The sequence below is a fragment of the Poromitra crassiceps genome (genome assembly GCF_964638095.1).
Source record: "Poromitra crassiceps genome assembly, chromosome: 4".
NCBI lineage: Eukaryota > Metazoa > Chordata > Actinopteri > Beryciformes > Melamphaidae > Poromitra > Poromitra crassiceps.
In genome coordinates this window covers 32,464,960-32,481,736 of record NC_139626.1, presented here as the reverse complement: position 1 = coordinate 32,481,736, position 16,777 = coordinate 32,464,960, and the positions used below count along the sequence as shown (strand labels likewise).

General features: G+C 42.1%; 3 protein-coding genes across 6 annotated transcripts in view; all 3 read right to left on the bottom strand.

Annotated features, from left to right (window-relative positions):
• Nucleotides 1-1,606, bottom strand: part of syt5b (synaptotagmin Vb) — a gene marked incomplete at both ends in the record, with an annotated part of 3,843 nt that extends 2,237 nt beyond the window's left edge. The window contains one exon of the mRNA XM_083636302.1: nt 1,399-1,606. Coding sequence (XP_083492428.1) covers nt 1,399-1,606 — 208 coding nt within the window. The remainder of the gene's footprint in view (nt 1-1,398) is intronic.
• Nucleotides 1,607-4,916: 3,310 nt separating this feature from the next.
• LOC310776138 (ferritin, lower subunit) lies at nt 4,917-7,894 on the bottom strand. 2 transcript variants are annotated; one of them, XM_083636307.1, is made up of 5 exons: nt 7,771-7,894; nt 6,980-7,083; nt 5,890-6,036; nt 5,592-5,717; nt 4,917-5,266 (listed from the first exon to the last, which is right to left on the bottom strand). In XM_083636307.1, the coding sequence occupies exons 2-5, from the start codon at nt 7,079-7,081 to the stop codon at nt 5,117-5,119; spliced, it is 525 nt and encodes a 174-aa protein (XP_083492433.1). In that variant the 5' UTR covers nt 7,082-7,083; nt 7,771-7,894; the 3' UTR covers nt 4,917-5,116. The 2 variants fall into 2 exon arrangements, with proteins under 2 accessions (XP_083492433.1, XP_083492434.1); XM_083636308.1 differs by lacking the exon at nt 7,771-7,894 and adding an exon at nt 7,383-7,757.
• A 1,401-nt stretch (nt 7,895-9,295) lies between these two features.
• On the bottom strand, nt 9,296-15,296 carry LOC310776136 (retinal Mueller cells isomerohydrolase-like). Of its 3 annotated transcripts, none has more exons than XM_083636303.1 (10): nt 15,212-15,285; nt 14,833-14,891; nt 14,538-14,653; nt 14,262-14,407; nt 13,823-13,904; nt 13,212-13,338; nt 12,930-13,072; nt 12,063-12,189; nt 11,743-11,857; nt 9,296-11,396 (listed from the first exon to the last, which is right to left on the bottom strand). In XM_083636303.1, exons 2-10 carry the CDS (start codon nt 14,872-14,874, stop codon nt 11,173-11,175), a joined length of 1,122 nt encoding a protein of 373 aa, XP_083492429.1. In that variant the 5' UTR covers nt 14,875-14,891; nt 15,212-15,285; the 3' UTR covers nt 9,296-11,172. The 3 variants fall into 3 exon arrangements, with proteins under 3 accessions (XP_083492429.1, XP_083492430.1, XP_083492431.1); XM_083636304.1 differs by having other exon boundaries at nt 13,823-13,895; XM_083636305.1 differs by lacking the exon at nt 14,833-14,891 and having other exon boundaries at nt 15,212-15,296.
• Nucleotides 15,297-16,777: the final 1,481 nt, after the last annotated feature.

Below are 16,777 nucleotides of genomic sequence, written 5' to 3'. Positions count from 1 at the left end.
AAGAGGGGAAGCAGCCTGATGTGGCAGGATATCCAGCAACCATCCTGAAATGCTTAACTCATTACCTGACCCCCCATAAAAAACAAACTAAAATAATATACCTCTTTTGCAAAAGAAAAAGCATAATCCTCTATTTAAACTCTTCCTTCTCGATGAAAGACTTTGTATGAGCATCATGCAGTACAATATGTAGTTGTAGTACATTAGGATTTTCAAAGAGAATTTAAATATTCCAAAATAGCCTGAGATTACATAAAAGAAAAATCCACTTTGATAACTCGGGTTATTCCTATAAATAAATATGAAACATTTCAATTAAATACCAATCAATATGTGTGAGCCTAAACAGCTTTCATAAAGCTGTAAAACACCAAGGGCATCATCCATGAAAAAAAATAAAAAATTATTGGGCACTTTTTGCCTTTATTAGACAGGACAGTAGGTAGACAGGAAAGGTGGGGGGAGAGAGAGGGGATGACATGCAGAAAAGGACCCTGTTTCGGATTCGAACCTGCGTTGCCGTGGTACCAGGTGAGCCACGCGTGGTACCAGGTGAGCCACGCATGGTACCAGGTGAGCCACCAGGTGACGCACATCCATGACATCATTAAGAGGTCAAATATGGCGTTGCTTAAAACAATGGTTTGTGGACTTCTGGAATGTTTATTTGAACCCTCTATTGAACCTTTATTTATCCAGGCGAGGTTTGCTGAGCATGCCTGTGTGTTTTCAGCAACACCCTGCTCCAAAGTCATATAATTACATGCTCACAGGTGTAACTACAGCCCTGAGCAGCTCCACTGGAGCAGTTCAGTTACTGTAAGTTACTTAAGGCGCCGCAACAGTAGTTGTTGGGGAAGCGCCGAAGCGGAGAGCAGTACTCATTCACTTCCCCCCCACCTGGATTTTCTCAGCCACGAAATTGGAAAATGGTTGACAGTTATGAACTAGAATATGTTCCCATATTGTTATAAAATTATCTTGTATACTGCTGACTGTGTCGCAAATAGTCTCCTATACCTTCAGTGGAGCGGCTTCAGGAGTTAATGACTCGAGTATCTTGGCTCTGTTGTTTATCCTTTTTTGGCTAGACAGAACGTTTGTCCAATATGACAGCAGGGGGCCATTTTGTGTCGAAAAGGCAGGGTAAACACAGGTGCAAGCAACACACTAACAAGGGTTTCAAACTTCAATGATTAGAATTTGGAAACCCTCATTAGTGTTTTGCTTGCACCTGTGTTTATTCTGCCTTTTCGACACAAAATGGCCCCCGTGAAAAGGGTCTATAGTGTGTTCTGGGGTGGACTTCCCTTTGGTTATACTGTAGGCCTAGGTAAAAAAAAATACACACAAAAAATAAAAAATAAAATAACCAGTTTCTTGCCAGGAGGGACTTACGTGGCAGTCTTTCAATCTCGTTCATGAACTTGTCCTTCATGTGGTTGTAGTTGTGGTGGGGGTGGTGCTCTGTGTGGGGGTGCTCCGTGTGGGGGTGCTCGTGCTCGTGCTCGTGGTGAAGTGGCTCGGGTGCGGCCTCGGCCTCCGGCTCTGGTTCAGAAGGCTCCACAGCCCGTCGGACCCGGACCCCTGCTCTAGCCAGCCTCATGTCAGCTGTCAAACGAGAGAATCAATGCAGTTATTCACATTGGGTTGTGTGTTTTATATTCGCCTTCCCTGTGAAAACACAACTTTCTATATCCATGCAGCACGCAGTTCCAGGGCTTCAGACAGCATAGATCATCTCTAAGCCAGATGCTCACCATGGCTGACCCTAATCCCCCCTGTCACTCTCATTCTCTCTGTCATCTCCCTCGCCACACAACTCACGCTCTCACCCTCCCTTTACCCATTTCTCCCTTTTCCATCTCTCTCTATCTCTCTCTCTCTGCCTATCTCTCCCTTGTCACTCCCTCTACACGTGACTGGATTAAACACTGGTGCTACAATATTAATCCAAAATCCCAGATTCTCAAAGCTTAAATAAATAGGGGATGGTCTACTACTCCGTCGCTTTTCCCCAACCACGGCCTGAGGCCTCTGTTGCAAGTCTCTCCCACCCAACTGTCTCTGAAAGTTTGCAGGAATTATGGGGTATGTCCCCAAAACCAAGAAGAAGGAAGTCTAGTGGAATACAGCCCACAGGGGACAACTTCCATGAGCCTCTTCCTCCTAAACTTATCTGTCAAAAGAAATATATATATGAGATGCCACAGCTGAATGAAATGCAAACATTATCGAATGATCCATTTGGGTCTATTCTAGATCGGTTCTGATCTGTACATCATTTCCATCAGTCTCAGCCTTTTGTTCGGGATGGTGCTGGTAAAACATTGCTCACAGAAAAAGTGCCAGTTAAGAAGTTAACCTACTGTACACGATCTCTGTTATACGGATGGAGAGACTCAGGTTCCTGAGGACCAACTCACCTAAAATATTCTTAATGATCTGGGACCCGTTTCTGGCCTACCTTGATGAGGTTAGCCTTAGGGGTGACGGCCGACGGGTGACTCGCCCGGCTTGTTTCTCATGGACCCCTTGTGTGGGATCCTATGCACAACATGTCTTACACGCACATAAGCACCTTATGCGGCTGGTAGCACCTCATTGTAATATTGGAATGTCGATAATATATGTACTGTATGCTTTTTCTTTCTTTTCTTTTCCTGTCTGAGTGTTTATTTTTGTTTTTTGATGTTCTGAAAAATACAAAAAAAAAAGAAGTTAACCTACTGTATAACTAGATAAGAAGATCAAAACAAAAATACCAATGACATAACTTGATCATAATATGAATGTTTAATGCAATTATATCATAAAGCAATATGCAGCTTACCTGGTGGTATATTCCTTTACTTTTATATGAAAATATATTGAATGCTGCTTCCCCCTCGTTCCTCTGTATGCCAATGGCTCTGACTGCCTCCTCCAATCCATTCCATGTAAGCTGTTTAATCTCCCCACCCCTCCTCCCTATATTAGTATACTGACAGCACATCTGTTGCTTTATGTCTGATTGAAGATGCATAAAGAGCAACAGCCTCCTTTTCTTTCATTACTTTTCCACTGAAACAATCCCACACGTATTGAACAGTTGAAGGCGTTCTTTGTCGAGACTGAAGACTAGAGTGACTGCCTATTCATTATATTGATGAGACATCGTTGCAGTCGTGGTCGAGTTTATCCATGGGAGTGAGGATTGTAGTGCATCTGGCCCTCTCACTAATCCCCTTTGGCATAGCTGTCCTGGCGGTCAATCATCACTCTACGCCAGTGGTTCTCAAAGTGGGGTCCGGGGACCCCACGGGGGTCCTTGAGGGGGTTCCAGGGGGTCCCCAGCAAAAAAGGGTAATCGCTTATTAGAATGCCAACCATAAGTATCATACTAACAGAATGTATGACTATTTTGGTCATGGGTTTTTCATTCACCTTCTGTAATAAAAGATCTAAAAGTGCGACGACTCTCCCACTCTAACCCATGAGTGCACAGGCCCAGATACACCCAATCAGCCTAACGACCCCAACACCAGGCTCCTGCAAGACAGGGCCAGTAGAGTGGAAGGGCCGTCACAAAAGCAAAAAATATCAAATGGAGGTCCGTGGTCTGAGTCAGTTTAGGGGTCCTTGACGTGAAAAAGTTTGAGAACCACTGATCTACATAATACTTTCATGAGTGGATATACCATGCTCCTCGGCCCCCGCCCCCCCTTTTTACTGTACAAAACACATATACCCACATTTAGAAGGCAGCTCCCATGTTTGCGCTGCTACATCTGGACATCTTGCTGACTCCAATCAAACAAGCAACAGCCTTCTCTAATTAACTTTATAAAATACATGTTGGACTTCCTTCAAAAACTCTCTTTGCTCCAAAACACATTTATTTGTAGGATATGAAAACATTGACATTTAATATTTTATAATCTAACAAAAGCCCATAGTAGGGACAAACATGGCAAATGAGCTCATGCTATGTTATACCTATGTGAGACCATTTTTTATGTTATATGTCTATGCATCTGTCCCTATTCAAATAAACATTGAAAGAATACAATGTGGGAATATTTACAAGCTCAAAGATATATTGGACATGTTAATTTCCAGACTTTCTACTTAAACTCACATCCATGATGTGCCGAATAATAGAGCCCATGCCACAGGTGCCTTTAGTTTCAATTCTGCCCTAATGATATTTTATAAACGCATAGCATGTTCTTGATTATGTAATGAGAATATTTCTTGAAAAAAAAAAAGTGCCAACTCTTAAAACAATCTTTCTATTTTACAACCGCGTATTCGTATGATCTTGTATTATCTGGGATGTCTCGTCTTTGTAGCAGTATCACTATGGCAGCTCAAACACACAGAGCAAAACAGGACATTTCCCAAGTGGTTGTGCTGCACTCTGTTGACATGTATTCCGCTGAATCTCATCTTTGTTATAACCTGTAATTTACTGAAAAGCAGCACGGACAGTTTCTGTAACCACAGACTGTTTGGCTGTTTGGCTGACTAATGTTAAACATTAGCTCCCACCCAACAGTCCCAAAGTCCCACTGTTATCTGTGATGTTCTATAGGTGCAGACATGACAGTATCAACAGCACATGGTGGTTAGACCGCATGGTAGCTCTGACAACTGTTATCTGTCTGAACAATTAGACGTGAACTGTAGCAGAGCTGGAAGACACTGTAAAGAAATAATACAAAAAGGCAGGTATCAATACAAGTTTAATCAAATCGATGTGTATTTCCCCCCCCCCCATGAAATTCAAAACTTTACAATTTGTCAAAACAATTTGTCCAACCCAAAAAGAGTATGTACTTCTACAAAATAGTTATGAGGGTAGAAATTTCCCATTGGAATGCATGACACTTGTGGAGCGTGAATTCTTTCAAACAGCTAAAGAGACTTGCTACGTTTTAAGCACCGGAGTAGTGAGGTCAGTAATTGAGGTATTTTTTTTTTTTACATCATACCGCTTTGCACTTCTGTATGAACGTGCTGTAGGTACAAGAATTAGCTTTTTGGGGTGTAAAAATGATGTAGTCGTAACGGAAAAGGGCGCACAGTGTGAGAGGGAGTGATGCCCTGCAGGACTCCTTAAACCACCACCACCTTAAAGAGTGTGCTTATCGAAAAGGTATTCTCCCATAGAAGCGTGTGTCTCAGAGGAGGTGAGACGGCTCAGACTGCTGTTGTAGTCGCCCAGTTTCTTGATGGTGTCATGGCTGTCAGTCAGGAAGTGCTGCTCAAGGAAGTCGCACAGCTAAAGAGGAAGTAAGACAGACGATGTGAAACGGTGCTAAAACGAGGACACATAAGGGTTAAAAATAGGACACATGGTTGACATGATAAAGCAGAAGCACAGGAGGCAGGTATAGCATGTATAAAGATAAGCACATCCCTCATATATGACCGTTGTATTGTTGCTCAATATAGTTGAACTCACGAAAATCATTTATGTTTGATATGTAATCCTTGTAAAAAATTGCTTCCTCAGGCATAACCATGAGCCTTTAAAGTAGGCAGAATTAACAGAAAACACTTCTCTCGTAAACGACGTACAACAAAATCTAATATGTCAAACTTACGTGAGGGTCACTGTTAACGCCAGCTTTGCGGTGCACATCCATGACGCACGTGTTGAGGGACTTCTGATACTCCAGAGAAAAGGAAATTGCATCAAGGCCACCTCTCCAATCCTCTCTACTTGGTTTCTAGAATGACAAAAAGTTAAAAACTAGATAAAGAACTGTACTGATAAATGAATAATAATAAAACAGTACTTGGCTGGGAGGAAGTAATTTGGGGGGAGGAAACACAAGGAAATTAAATCATGCTGCTTGACAGTCAGAGCACTCTTGATGAACACAAACATTGTGGACTCACCGCAACGGTCTGAAGCAAAATCCGACCGCCTCTCATGTTCTGATATTCCAGCAGCTTCTCTGCCTGGTCCCTCTCCTTCAGCGAGCGCTCCAGGAAGAAAGTGGAGAAGTTTGGCAAGGCTATGTCATCCCTGTCAAAATACATCCCCTGCAAGACAAAACATCAAGAAAATGTAGTGCAGACAAGTTTTTTTTTTTTTTTCGTTTATTTGTCAGGGACAATGCAAGACAACATTGTAACAAGTTACAGTAACATGAAACATATGCGATGCATATAGGATATCTAGCCAAGGCTAATTTGCAATCCCTGTCCCTGGGTAGGCTTTTCTAATAAAAGACATAATCTAAACAAAGTGCAAACATAAAAATTGTGACACGATCATACAAAATTGACAGTAAAATTACGCAACTACATCAGTGATCAATGGTCGCAGGTTTGATTTTGCTTCAGCCAGTGTTTCACCTTTTCATTAAAGCTTTTCAGATTAGTTTGCATTTTTATTTCTGTTGGTAGGGAATTCCATAATGTGTATCCCTTTTACTGAAAAGGATGACTGACCGAAGGTAGTTTTGCGTTGGGCCACTCTACAATTGCCATTCGCTGATCCCCTTGTGGCAGTTCTGTTGCCATTTATTTTTGTGACATATGGTGAAAGTACGGCTGGGACGAGATTATTCACACATTTAAAAATCAATTTGACAAACGAAAACTTAATGAAGCTGTCAAAACTGAGCAGCTTGTACTTGTGTAGAAGTATACAGTGGTGCCATTTCATTTGTTTTCGATCCATTATTTTCAGTGCCTGTTTGTACAGTGATGTGACAGGTTTGACAGTTGCCTGTGAAGCCTGGGCCCAGTAGGATAAGTGAGAAAATATCATGGCATGCATGAACAGTTGAGCTGCCTTGAGCGGTATGTAATGTCTTATCATTCTAAAGCAAGTGATAAGAAAGGGTAGAGAGGCGATCTCCAACAACAATGAAATATCGCTAATTACTGTAAACATTTTGGTATGAGTGCAATGACATGAATCAAATACATTGTACTCAACTGGTGTGTATTATAATTATATAAGAGAATAAAATAATACCAAAGCAAGGTAGGTGTAGGAAGCGTTCAGCTTCAGGTTGGAAAGTGTGTTGATGTCTGCCTCGCTCTCAGCGTGGAAGTTGTGTTTCACCAGGGACTGCATTTCTAAGTGACACACAAAAACAAGTTTTTAGGTTGAAAACAAGCAAAAAACATGGTAATGTTCACAACAGGCTAGACGACTGCCAGCCAAGCAATAATCCCAACAATGTTTCATACAGTATATCCCACATATTACATGTATGTTCCACGAAGCTATAGGAAACGTTAAAATTTGCTGTTAAGTCATACGATAACTGGTAAAAACACACACACACACACACACACACACACACACACACACACACACACACACACACACAAACAGGTAAAAATCCTGAAGAAACAGAAATCCCATTTCTCACCTGAACCCGAACAGTCAGCAAGCTAGATAACGATATCGTTTTAAACGCTTCTGGGGAAAGTTGGCAGAAGTTCTGCACTTTTCTCGTCAGCCAGCTTTTAAGAACGTTATGTATCCGACTCTAAAGACCTCTATAACACGTTACACAAGTCAGAGTGAAGTGAGTTCAGCTGGGTTGTGTCAGTCAGATCGCAGCTGTTTCGCATACAGCCCCTTTCAGGACTGTGTTGTCTGGTTGTGGGCCAATAGAAGATAACGTTAACTAGTGGATAGCCTGATATGTAACGCTAACGTTAACTGCTAGTTAAGCTAACCCCGGAGTCTAGCTAACGTTAACGTAGTTTATTTAACGCTATTCGTCTCGTATTTATTCTATCTTTGTCACTCACCCGCACTGGGAAAGTAACTAGTCCACCTTGAAAATACTACTGGCTAACGTTCACTCTTCTCACTTGTACCACGATTCTGTCCTTGGCTGCAGCTAACGCTAACTAGGTTAGCTTCTTCTTCTTCTTCTTTGTGTTTATTGGCAGATTGCAAACCTCTCCAAGTACCCCTCGCTGCAGCCCGCGGAATCGGGCGGAGTCGGATATGGGGCGGGGTCGGACATCAGGGGGGCGGGGCTTACTGCGGGGTCTGACATCAGGGGGGCGGGGCTTACTTACGACCACTTATTTCTTAAAGGTGTATGACACTCTCTTTGCAATGCAAAAGAGAGGGGTACTTGATGCAAAAAACAATTAGCCACATTAGAATTAATTTGATAAAGAATAAAGAAGAGTAATTAGTGTATTGACAGGCTGCGATGCAAAAAAGAAGAAGAAAATAAATAAATCCAATAATAGAGAAAAAATAAAATAAAATTTTTAAATCAAATAAAAATTTTGAAAATTGAAAAAATCTATATAGCCAATGTAACATATTGTTACTTATGTAACATATAATCAGTGTTGGGCAAGTTACTTCCAAAATGTAATATATTACATATTACTAGTTACTTGGAGAGGTATTTATTTTAGGGACTGTTTTAGGTATTTTCAGATGACACAGGCTCTTGAAAAAAAAATTGTCAGATTGTAACTACTTACCGGACTCAGTAACTGTAATAATATTACCAAAATAGAATGAGTAACTCGTTACATTACTCAGTTACTGCCTAAAAGTAATATACTACTGTAACTCGTTACTGTAACTAGTTACCCCCAACACTACTGTCATAGTAGCCTAGAGCAGAGGTTCTCAAATGTTTTTCAGACAAGGACCCCTTACAAGATAGAAACTATACCGGGGACCCCCTCATTCTGATTTGTGATTTTGGGCTAAGCTTAATTGTTTCCACGGTAACGTGCTTCACTTTTAAATTGATAGGTTTGTTAGATTAGAATGTAAGCCATGAACCATTTTAGATTTAAAGCATACAATATTTTCGTTGAACTATGAAGCTTTGCCCCCCAAAAATAACGTTTTTAATTTTATTTTCCTGAAAACCTTTTGCGGACCCCCTGGCAAAGTTCCACGGACCCCTGGGGGTCCCCGGACCCCCATTTGAGAACCACTGGCCTAGAGGGATTGTACAGCTGGATTACTAATGAGAAAGGCATCCATGAAAATGATTTAACACATTAATGTTGTAATTAATGTTAACATACAAACATCCCTACAAATATATACACACGCACACACACCTATAGACTGTATATAATGTATTTTTAAAATTAATATTGTCAACTTTCTGGCTGAGTGCTGCATTTCAGAGACACAGAAACAAGGACAATAAAACAGTGTTGTAGAAACAAACTTACTTTATTAGACAGAAGAAAAAATAACTTTTCCATGACTTTTCACAACTTTAAGTACATGAACAGATTTTCAGATTATCATTTCAGACTAGTCTATGCCCTGTCGGGGCAACATAACGTCAGGACAACATAACATCTGCCGCGATTTATACTCAGAATTAGCATAAAATTGGGAAAATGAAAACATTGTCTACTTCACTTTCTGCCTATGCCAATGCTCAATGGCCATGTGCAGTTTGAGATGGATTGTTCCAAGCAGCAACTGCTTCATTGCCTGAATGCATCACCTGACTGGTTCGTTAATGAAGCAGATCAAAGTAGTGATGGCAAGTGTGACACTGAAGCTTTGATACAAAGCTCATTACCTGAATGAATCACCTGACTGGTTCAAAGCTTGCTTTGGAGTGCCTGACTCTCTGGTGAACTGTGCATGCTCCACACACACACACACACACACACACACACACACACATTTAAATGATTTATTTATGTCTACATAGATACAAGTACAAAGGACATAAACACTAATGCAATCAGATGTTGGGAGTCAGTCAGATACATGAGTGCCTAATTGGCGATCACATTAATGCATACACAAAAGATGACACCACACAGGATGATGACAATGGCAAATTGACAGATACAGTTCTACTGTAAGGTAAGATAGCGGTCAGTATCCACTTCATGGGTACAAAAAGCAGCGCCTCCTCCATATTGAGCGTCTACCAATAATAGCAGATACTGAACAATACCTTGCTAACTGCTTGGCCCTTCTCTTTGGGAGACAAGCCATCTGAAGGCCTCTCACAACCAGCTTATGGACATGACATAGGCTACCAAATATGAAAACTAGAAGTTTACACCTGCAGCCCAGCTGTGAGATGGTCTGCTGCAGCTGTTGATATTTCAGCATCTTGGTTAGAAAGGCCTCCTCTAGGCTGTGGTCAAAGCCAACCTCTAGAACAAACACCTCTCTCTCATTTTCATTGACAATAACATCTGGAGTGTTAGCTGGAATATTAGAGAAAACATCTGAATCATCACAACACAGACTGAACATGCTCGGCTTCACAGTAGAATGTTTATACAGTGAAATAGAAGATCTGAAAATAGAGGTGATATCTTTCGATATCAAATCCACTATTCTATCGTGCCTACAAATTTCCGGCAGTGCGACTGACTTTTATACCGAAGCCTTGATGCTTCAAAGCAACACCGAAGCTTTGATACATGTCAAAGCAACTGAAGCTTTGATACGCGCTGTAGCAACTCATAATGCAATAACGGCTCATAATGTAATAACTTAAATGTAATAAAAGTTCATAATGTAATAAAATCATGAGTGCATAATGTAATAACAGCTTTGCGCATAATGTAATAACTTATTACATTATGAGCCTTAATGGCATCACTCATAATGTAATAACAGCTCATAATGTAATGGCTCATATTATGAGAAAATTGCTGGATTATCATCATCATCATCTTTACCTCTGCCATTACATTATGCGCAAAGCTGTTATTACATTATGAGCCGATTATTACATTATGAACTTTTATTACATTTAAGTTATTACATTATGAGCCGTTGTTACATTATAAACCATTATTACATTATGAGTTGCTACACGCGCTTCAAAGCAATTCCATAGAACCACTGCTTCGCTTGTACAGACAGGACAGACGTTTCATTATATAGTAAGATTTTAGATACAGATTCAGGAAGGAACCAGGAGAAGCTCACACACTGAAAGAAAAAATGGAATGTCCACTCCAAAGGTTCACGGATGTGAAGATGCCATATATTTAATGGTCCATAAAATAATACAAAGGTGCTACCATGTGAAAAAAGAGAAAGAAAACTGAACAGAAACGTTTCGGCTACAAAGCCATCTTCAGTCTGCCAGATACAGATTCAGAACAGGTTTTGACTCATGACCGTGGAAACTCACTCACTCACTCACTCACTCACTCACTCACTCACTCACTCACTCACTCGTGAAAAGTGCATCCAGCTTCATAAAAACAGTCAATACTGCAAAATCCTGCCAGATCATTCTCCGAGTAAAACCCTTGCACTTTTCCTCGCTGTCCATGCCCCCTGTAGCCTTCAGTGTCTTTATATAATCTTCGGCACTGTATGCAGTTGGAGATTTGGTAGGGGATCCTGTATGTCCTCGTGTAGTCGGTGGAAAAAACTTTCCAGTTCACCACACCTGATGAAAAAAGAACACAAGGGCTCATGTGTAAAGGTTCAGGTTATTTTTTATTTAATGCTCTGGCCTCGCTGCAATGTAGGAAGTGGCAAGCCGTCATGTCCAAGATGACTGCACCTATAGTTTACTGTCTATTATGTTCTATAAGCAAGTGACTTTACCTGTAGCCCAGAGATGCTGTGCATATAAAAAGATGGGAGTCTAAATGAAAACTTAAGGGCTAACAATGTCTGTCTGTCTAATGACACTGCATTTGTGTCTGGGCATGTGTGCATCTGTGTGTGTCTGTGTGTGTCTGTGTGCGTGTGTGTGTGTGTCTGTGTGTGTGTGTGTGTGCATGTCTGACCTTGTCTGGGTCCAGAGAAGAGGACTTCAGGTTCCAGCCAGATGGTTCCATCTCCATGGAGAACAGCAGTTGCCGTGGTGTAGGGCAGAGATACCAGGTTCTTCCCTTGCTCCTCCTGAACACACACACACACACACACACAGACACACACACACCATTGGAGGCGTGGCCACCTCCATTAAAGTCTGCTTTTACATTATCAACCTACTAGCCTTCATTTAAGGACATTTAGGAGCCTATGATATTACAGTAGTGTGTGTGTGTGTGTGTGTCTGTGTGTGCGTGCCGTGTGTGTGCTGTGCGTGTGTGTGTGCACTCACCCTGTGTATATCCAGTGGCAGTACGTATCGTCTGACCTCGGGCTGAGGAGGCTTCATCGCTGCTTTCACCTCCTCCCACTCCTCCCTCAGGTTGGCCAGATAGAGGTAGTTATACACAAAGTCATGACTGGAGAGAGAGAGACAGAGATAGAGATAGATAGAGAGTAATTACAGTATAATATACCTCTTTCACACCAAGGTCCAGCCAGGGATATTCCTGGGTTGATTTTGTGTTTGAAAGGCCCGACCCGGCTTGGCGGCCCACCTCACAGGTGGGTTGGGCAAGGGTTGATGTCCGTGTGAATGGCACACGGACCTGTGGGACCTGGGGACAAATTAATCTCATTGGTTGATATATTAGGTTACAATATAAACATCTGTAAAACTGATAAATAAGATTACATCGTTTCCTGTTATCATTAGTAGTCGGCAGGGTTATTCTTGGGGCGGTGATTGGAATATGTGTACTGTACCATCTATGGCTCCGCCACACTGAGGGTAGCCAGTGCCACAGTTCAAAAAGCCTCCAATGACCCTTTTTCACAGCAGTCATTTTCAACACAGGTGCAACCAAAACATTAATGAGGGCCCCAGCACTGGAACACCTAAATGGATTGGAAGTTGGAAACCCTCATTAATATTTTGGTTGCACCTGAGTTGACCCTCCTTTTGAGACACAAAATGCCTGTTGTGAAAAAGGTAAATTGTGTCATGGAGGCGCTGAAGTCAAATGAACTGCTGGTATAGCATTTCAACTAGCTGCACCAGCACACCAACCCAAACAAACAGGCAATGCTGCGGTACAGGTGTTACAAACTACCACAAAGCAATGGCTAATCTGCGCCTTACACACACACAGGACCGTACCCTTTCCAGGTGCAGAGGTCGACGACGATGAAGCCCTGGTCTTCATAGGAGTTAATGTGGTGGAAGAGGTTAAAGGCTGAAGTTCTGAACCTGTGGCTGCTCAAATAACTGGCTGGTTCCTTACTGGCCAGGTGGAACCATGTCTACAACACACACACACACACATAACACATATATGAGGAAAAATGCAGGGGCTCACATGTATGTACGTACGTACGCACGTACGTACGCACGCACGCACGCACGCGCGCGCACACACACACAGACACACCACACACTTACCCCCATGTTGGACTCAAAGCAGTCCATGTAGTTGGTTCCTCTGATGCTCCAGGCAGACAGGAACTTGAGCAGGTTGATCTTCACCGGCTGCTCCACAAACACAAAGTAGTTGTCTGTCATACCAAAACTACAGACAGACAGACAGACAGACAGATGAAGACCAGAATATATACACTATATACAGTAAATCCCTTTCTACAGCTATAGGTACATTTTCACAAGTACACAGAACTTTTGCATCTTTATGAACTAGGCATCTCGCACGCTCGATTCCTAGGCTCGCCCGCTGTGCGGGCTCGCCCACCCTGCAGCTCGAGCTGCTGCGTCACTGATGTCCGTCTTATGACATCATCAGTGACATCACAATGATGTCATAGTGACATCCTCAGTGACATCACAATTGCCCGAGTGTACTCAAAAACATGACCAAAATTGCAGAACCCACTTACTTTTATATAAGGAAGGATTAGATACAGAAATGATTTCTCAAGTCCTCTAAACTGTGTTGAAGTCTGAACGACCTGAATGTGCCTCTTGGTAACCATGGTGACAGCAATGTGGTGAAACCTCATTGTGAAGTGTTTGAGGCAACAGAAGGACTAACAACACACCTGTGCATGTAGGAGGGTTTGAACCTCTCACTGCTGGGCAGCTGCACCAACACCTGGGCCTTTTCTATAGGATCTGACTTGTCTGGAACACACGCACGCGCACACACACGCACACACACGCACACACACACACACACACACACAGAGAGAGAAAGGGTGTGAGGGTGTGTGTGAAATATTTAGATATGTGCATAATATCCTTTTTCTCCAGCCTGGTTTCTAATATCTGGTTGATTTAACAGAGAATACAGAAGTAAGCGTGACATTAGATTCTCTATTTTCTCCCCAATTGTACTTTCAGAGTTCACAATGGTGAACTCTGAAAGAAAAGATTTTGGGTTAGAGTTAGATAGTTAGTTAGTTTCAATCCAGAAAATAGGCTGGGTGTTATGAGGTTAATGTGTATTATTTTCTGTTAGAGCCTAACATTGTCTTTCACCTTTATACTTCACTGTTGCATGGTTCTGCATATGGCAATGCACAGAATGCCTCGCTGCATTCTTGTATGAGCAGAATGGGCAGTGATATGATTCTGAAGACTTTGTAGGCACAGGCTCTTCTCCATCTTCTAAGATGGTGAGGTGTCTGAGGCAGATGTCAAAAAGGTAATAAATAAACATCCAAATCTAGGCTACATAGAGCAGAGGTTCCCAAACTTTTCCGACTAGCAATTACGCATGTTGTAAAGTAAAAAAATTGTTACACTGCTGCTTACCTATGTGCCACCTCTGCAGAGTCTGTAACTGTTGGACTGATAACAGGAGACTGCGTTGTAGTTGATGAAATGGGGGCCACCACAGTTGGAAGCACGGCTGTAGACGATACAGCAGACTGTGGACAGAGAGACACAGTTACACAGGATGTTCCTAAATGCGTGTGTGATGGCTAGACTGTTAGCTAACAGCTAACAGGAGGGAGCGCTACAATTGCTCAGGTATATTTTGGCTGTAGGTCAAAGCCTAGAACAGTGACCTAAGACTGTGAATAAATGCACGGATTGCAAGTCGTACTTCGTCTCCTTCCTCCTTGCTTTCGGTCCGGGAGCGGATCATTACAGTAGGCTTAAGGCCTGTTGAGATAATTACATATTACAACTGCATCGTTACAAATCAAATATGAAGTTAACATACGATCACTTTTTGACTTCATACAACACAACTAACAGACGCGATATCAGGCCAGTAAGATAATAAACGCTTCGTCCGGTGGTTTTGGTTCGGTAACATTAAAAATAAAAAAGCTAGCGAGCTATCGTAGCTAGCAACAAGCTAACGCTGTATTCGCTAACCTGTTTTTCATGCACAATGCTGAACTTTGAAAACAATACAACGAGTGCAAACTTCGTGCGGTTAAACAAACACATACGTTAGGTACAATTGCAGGAATTACCGTATCGCAGGTTTACTAGCCGTTTTACAATTACAAGTCGTTTTGTGGACAATCTCCAGCGACACTGCTGAGACTTGGACGTTTTCAGGGAAGTGACGTGACATGACACAAGCAAAAAAACAAAAACCCAAAAACCCGCCCTGATGTCAGCCCCCGCCCCTCTGATGTCCGACCCCGCCCCATATCCGACTCCGCCCGATTCCGCGGGCTGCAGCGAGGACCCTCTCAACCACTAGGTGCATACCGCGGCCAAAGAACTTTTATGGAAAGAAATGACAGCTCCATATTGCCCCATTGCAACATCAGCGCCCAGCAGCCTCCGCCATTTTTTATTTTTGGAAGCGTGACAGCGCCAAAAGAACCTCGCACAGGCTCGCAGTGGTCAGCTGCGGTAGCGCTGGCCCCTATAATCAGCCTCTCTAAACAGTAACTCAACGGGAGAACACTCTAAACTTTGGGGATTCACATCTTTTCCGGGCGTACTGCAAATCTTGATTGAAGTGGTGTAGTGCAGGGATGTAAAACAACAACCATATTGTGGAAACTAAGCAAATTTTTTCGTTGTATTTGTTTAGTTTTTTCGAGATAAATACCTAATGAAAAGGACCCGAGGTTCAACTCCCGTTGAGTTACTGTTTAGAGAGGCTGATTATAGGGGCCAGCGCTACCGCAGCTGACCACTGCGAGGCGCATTCTGTTTCCAAAAATGGCCGGAGTGTCGTCTCTTTCCTTCCAGCGTGATTTCTAACCCCACATAGGATAAGCAATAACCACGCCCTGTGGCGCCGGGATTGGCCAGGAGCAACACTGGAGGGCACGCAGCCCAGCGATTTCATGAACCAACTGAAGCTCTTTAGAACAGACAGCGATATTGAGAGCGGACATTGAAATGAATTATGGTCACCTACCTTCCTTAGCATAGTAATAATAATAATAAGCATAATAATTGTAATCTACACAATGTACACAATCTACAAAAACATGCAATATAAACGGTGTTGTGTTCACGTTCATAGCACATATAATATAATGTATCGTTAATTTCAAGCTCAATTCTTACCCAGAGAAAAGGTACAGCACTGAAAATGTAACAAGCAATAGTTTTTTAAACATCTTTATTTTAAAATCTTCCTTCCACGCTCTTTGCCGCGGCTACCGCCACCTACTGACTGTTCTTCTTCTTCTTCTTCTTTGGTGTTACTGTTTTATGTTGGCCGGCATCCTTAATTGTTGCATTACCACCACCTACTGTATTATAACAGCTTCACACTTTAAAATACCATAGTTGGATACAGGTCCACCTAAATTGCTCAAATTGTCTATGTCTGTGCAAACACCTTCAGAATATCATTCACCTCATTTTCTGAAACGTCATTAATGTAAAAAAAAAATCTGGCAGCATCCAACACAATTTTTATTCTCTGATTTTCCCTCTAGCTCCAGAGCACAGTTGATCAAGAACGCCATGAAAGCTACAAACCATTTTGTATCCACACAACTCAAACACAGTTCATATTCTCGGATACAACTCTGAATCATGCAGGAACTGTAAAACTGCTTTTGTGC

Coding starts and splice junctions, on each gene's coding strand:
- LOC310776138 (XM_083636307.1), bottom strand. CDS start 7,081: ATGCAGTCCCTGGTGAAACACAACTTCCACGCTGAGAGCGAGGCAGAC. Junction 5,718..5,889: donor TTTTGCTTCAGACCGTTGCG/GTGAGTCCACAA, acceptor TTGTCATTCTAG/AAACCAAGTAGAGAGGATTG. Junction 5,267..5,591: donor GCGTTAACAGTGACCCTCAC/GTAAGTTTGACA, acceptor CTTCCTCTTTAG/CTGTGCGACTTCCTTGAGCA.
- LOC310776136 (XM_083636303.1), bottom strand. CDS start 14,874: ATGATCCGCTCCCGGACCGAAAGCAAGGAGGAAGGAGACGAA. Junction 14,408..14,537: donor TCTGCAGAGGTGGCACATAG/GTAAGCAGCAGT, acceptor CATCTGCCTCAG/ACACCTCACCATCTTAGAAG. Junction 13,339..13,822: donor AAACCCTCCTACATGCACAG/GTGTGTTGTTAG, acceptor GTCTGTCTGTAG/TTTTGGTATGACAGACAACT.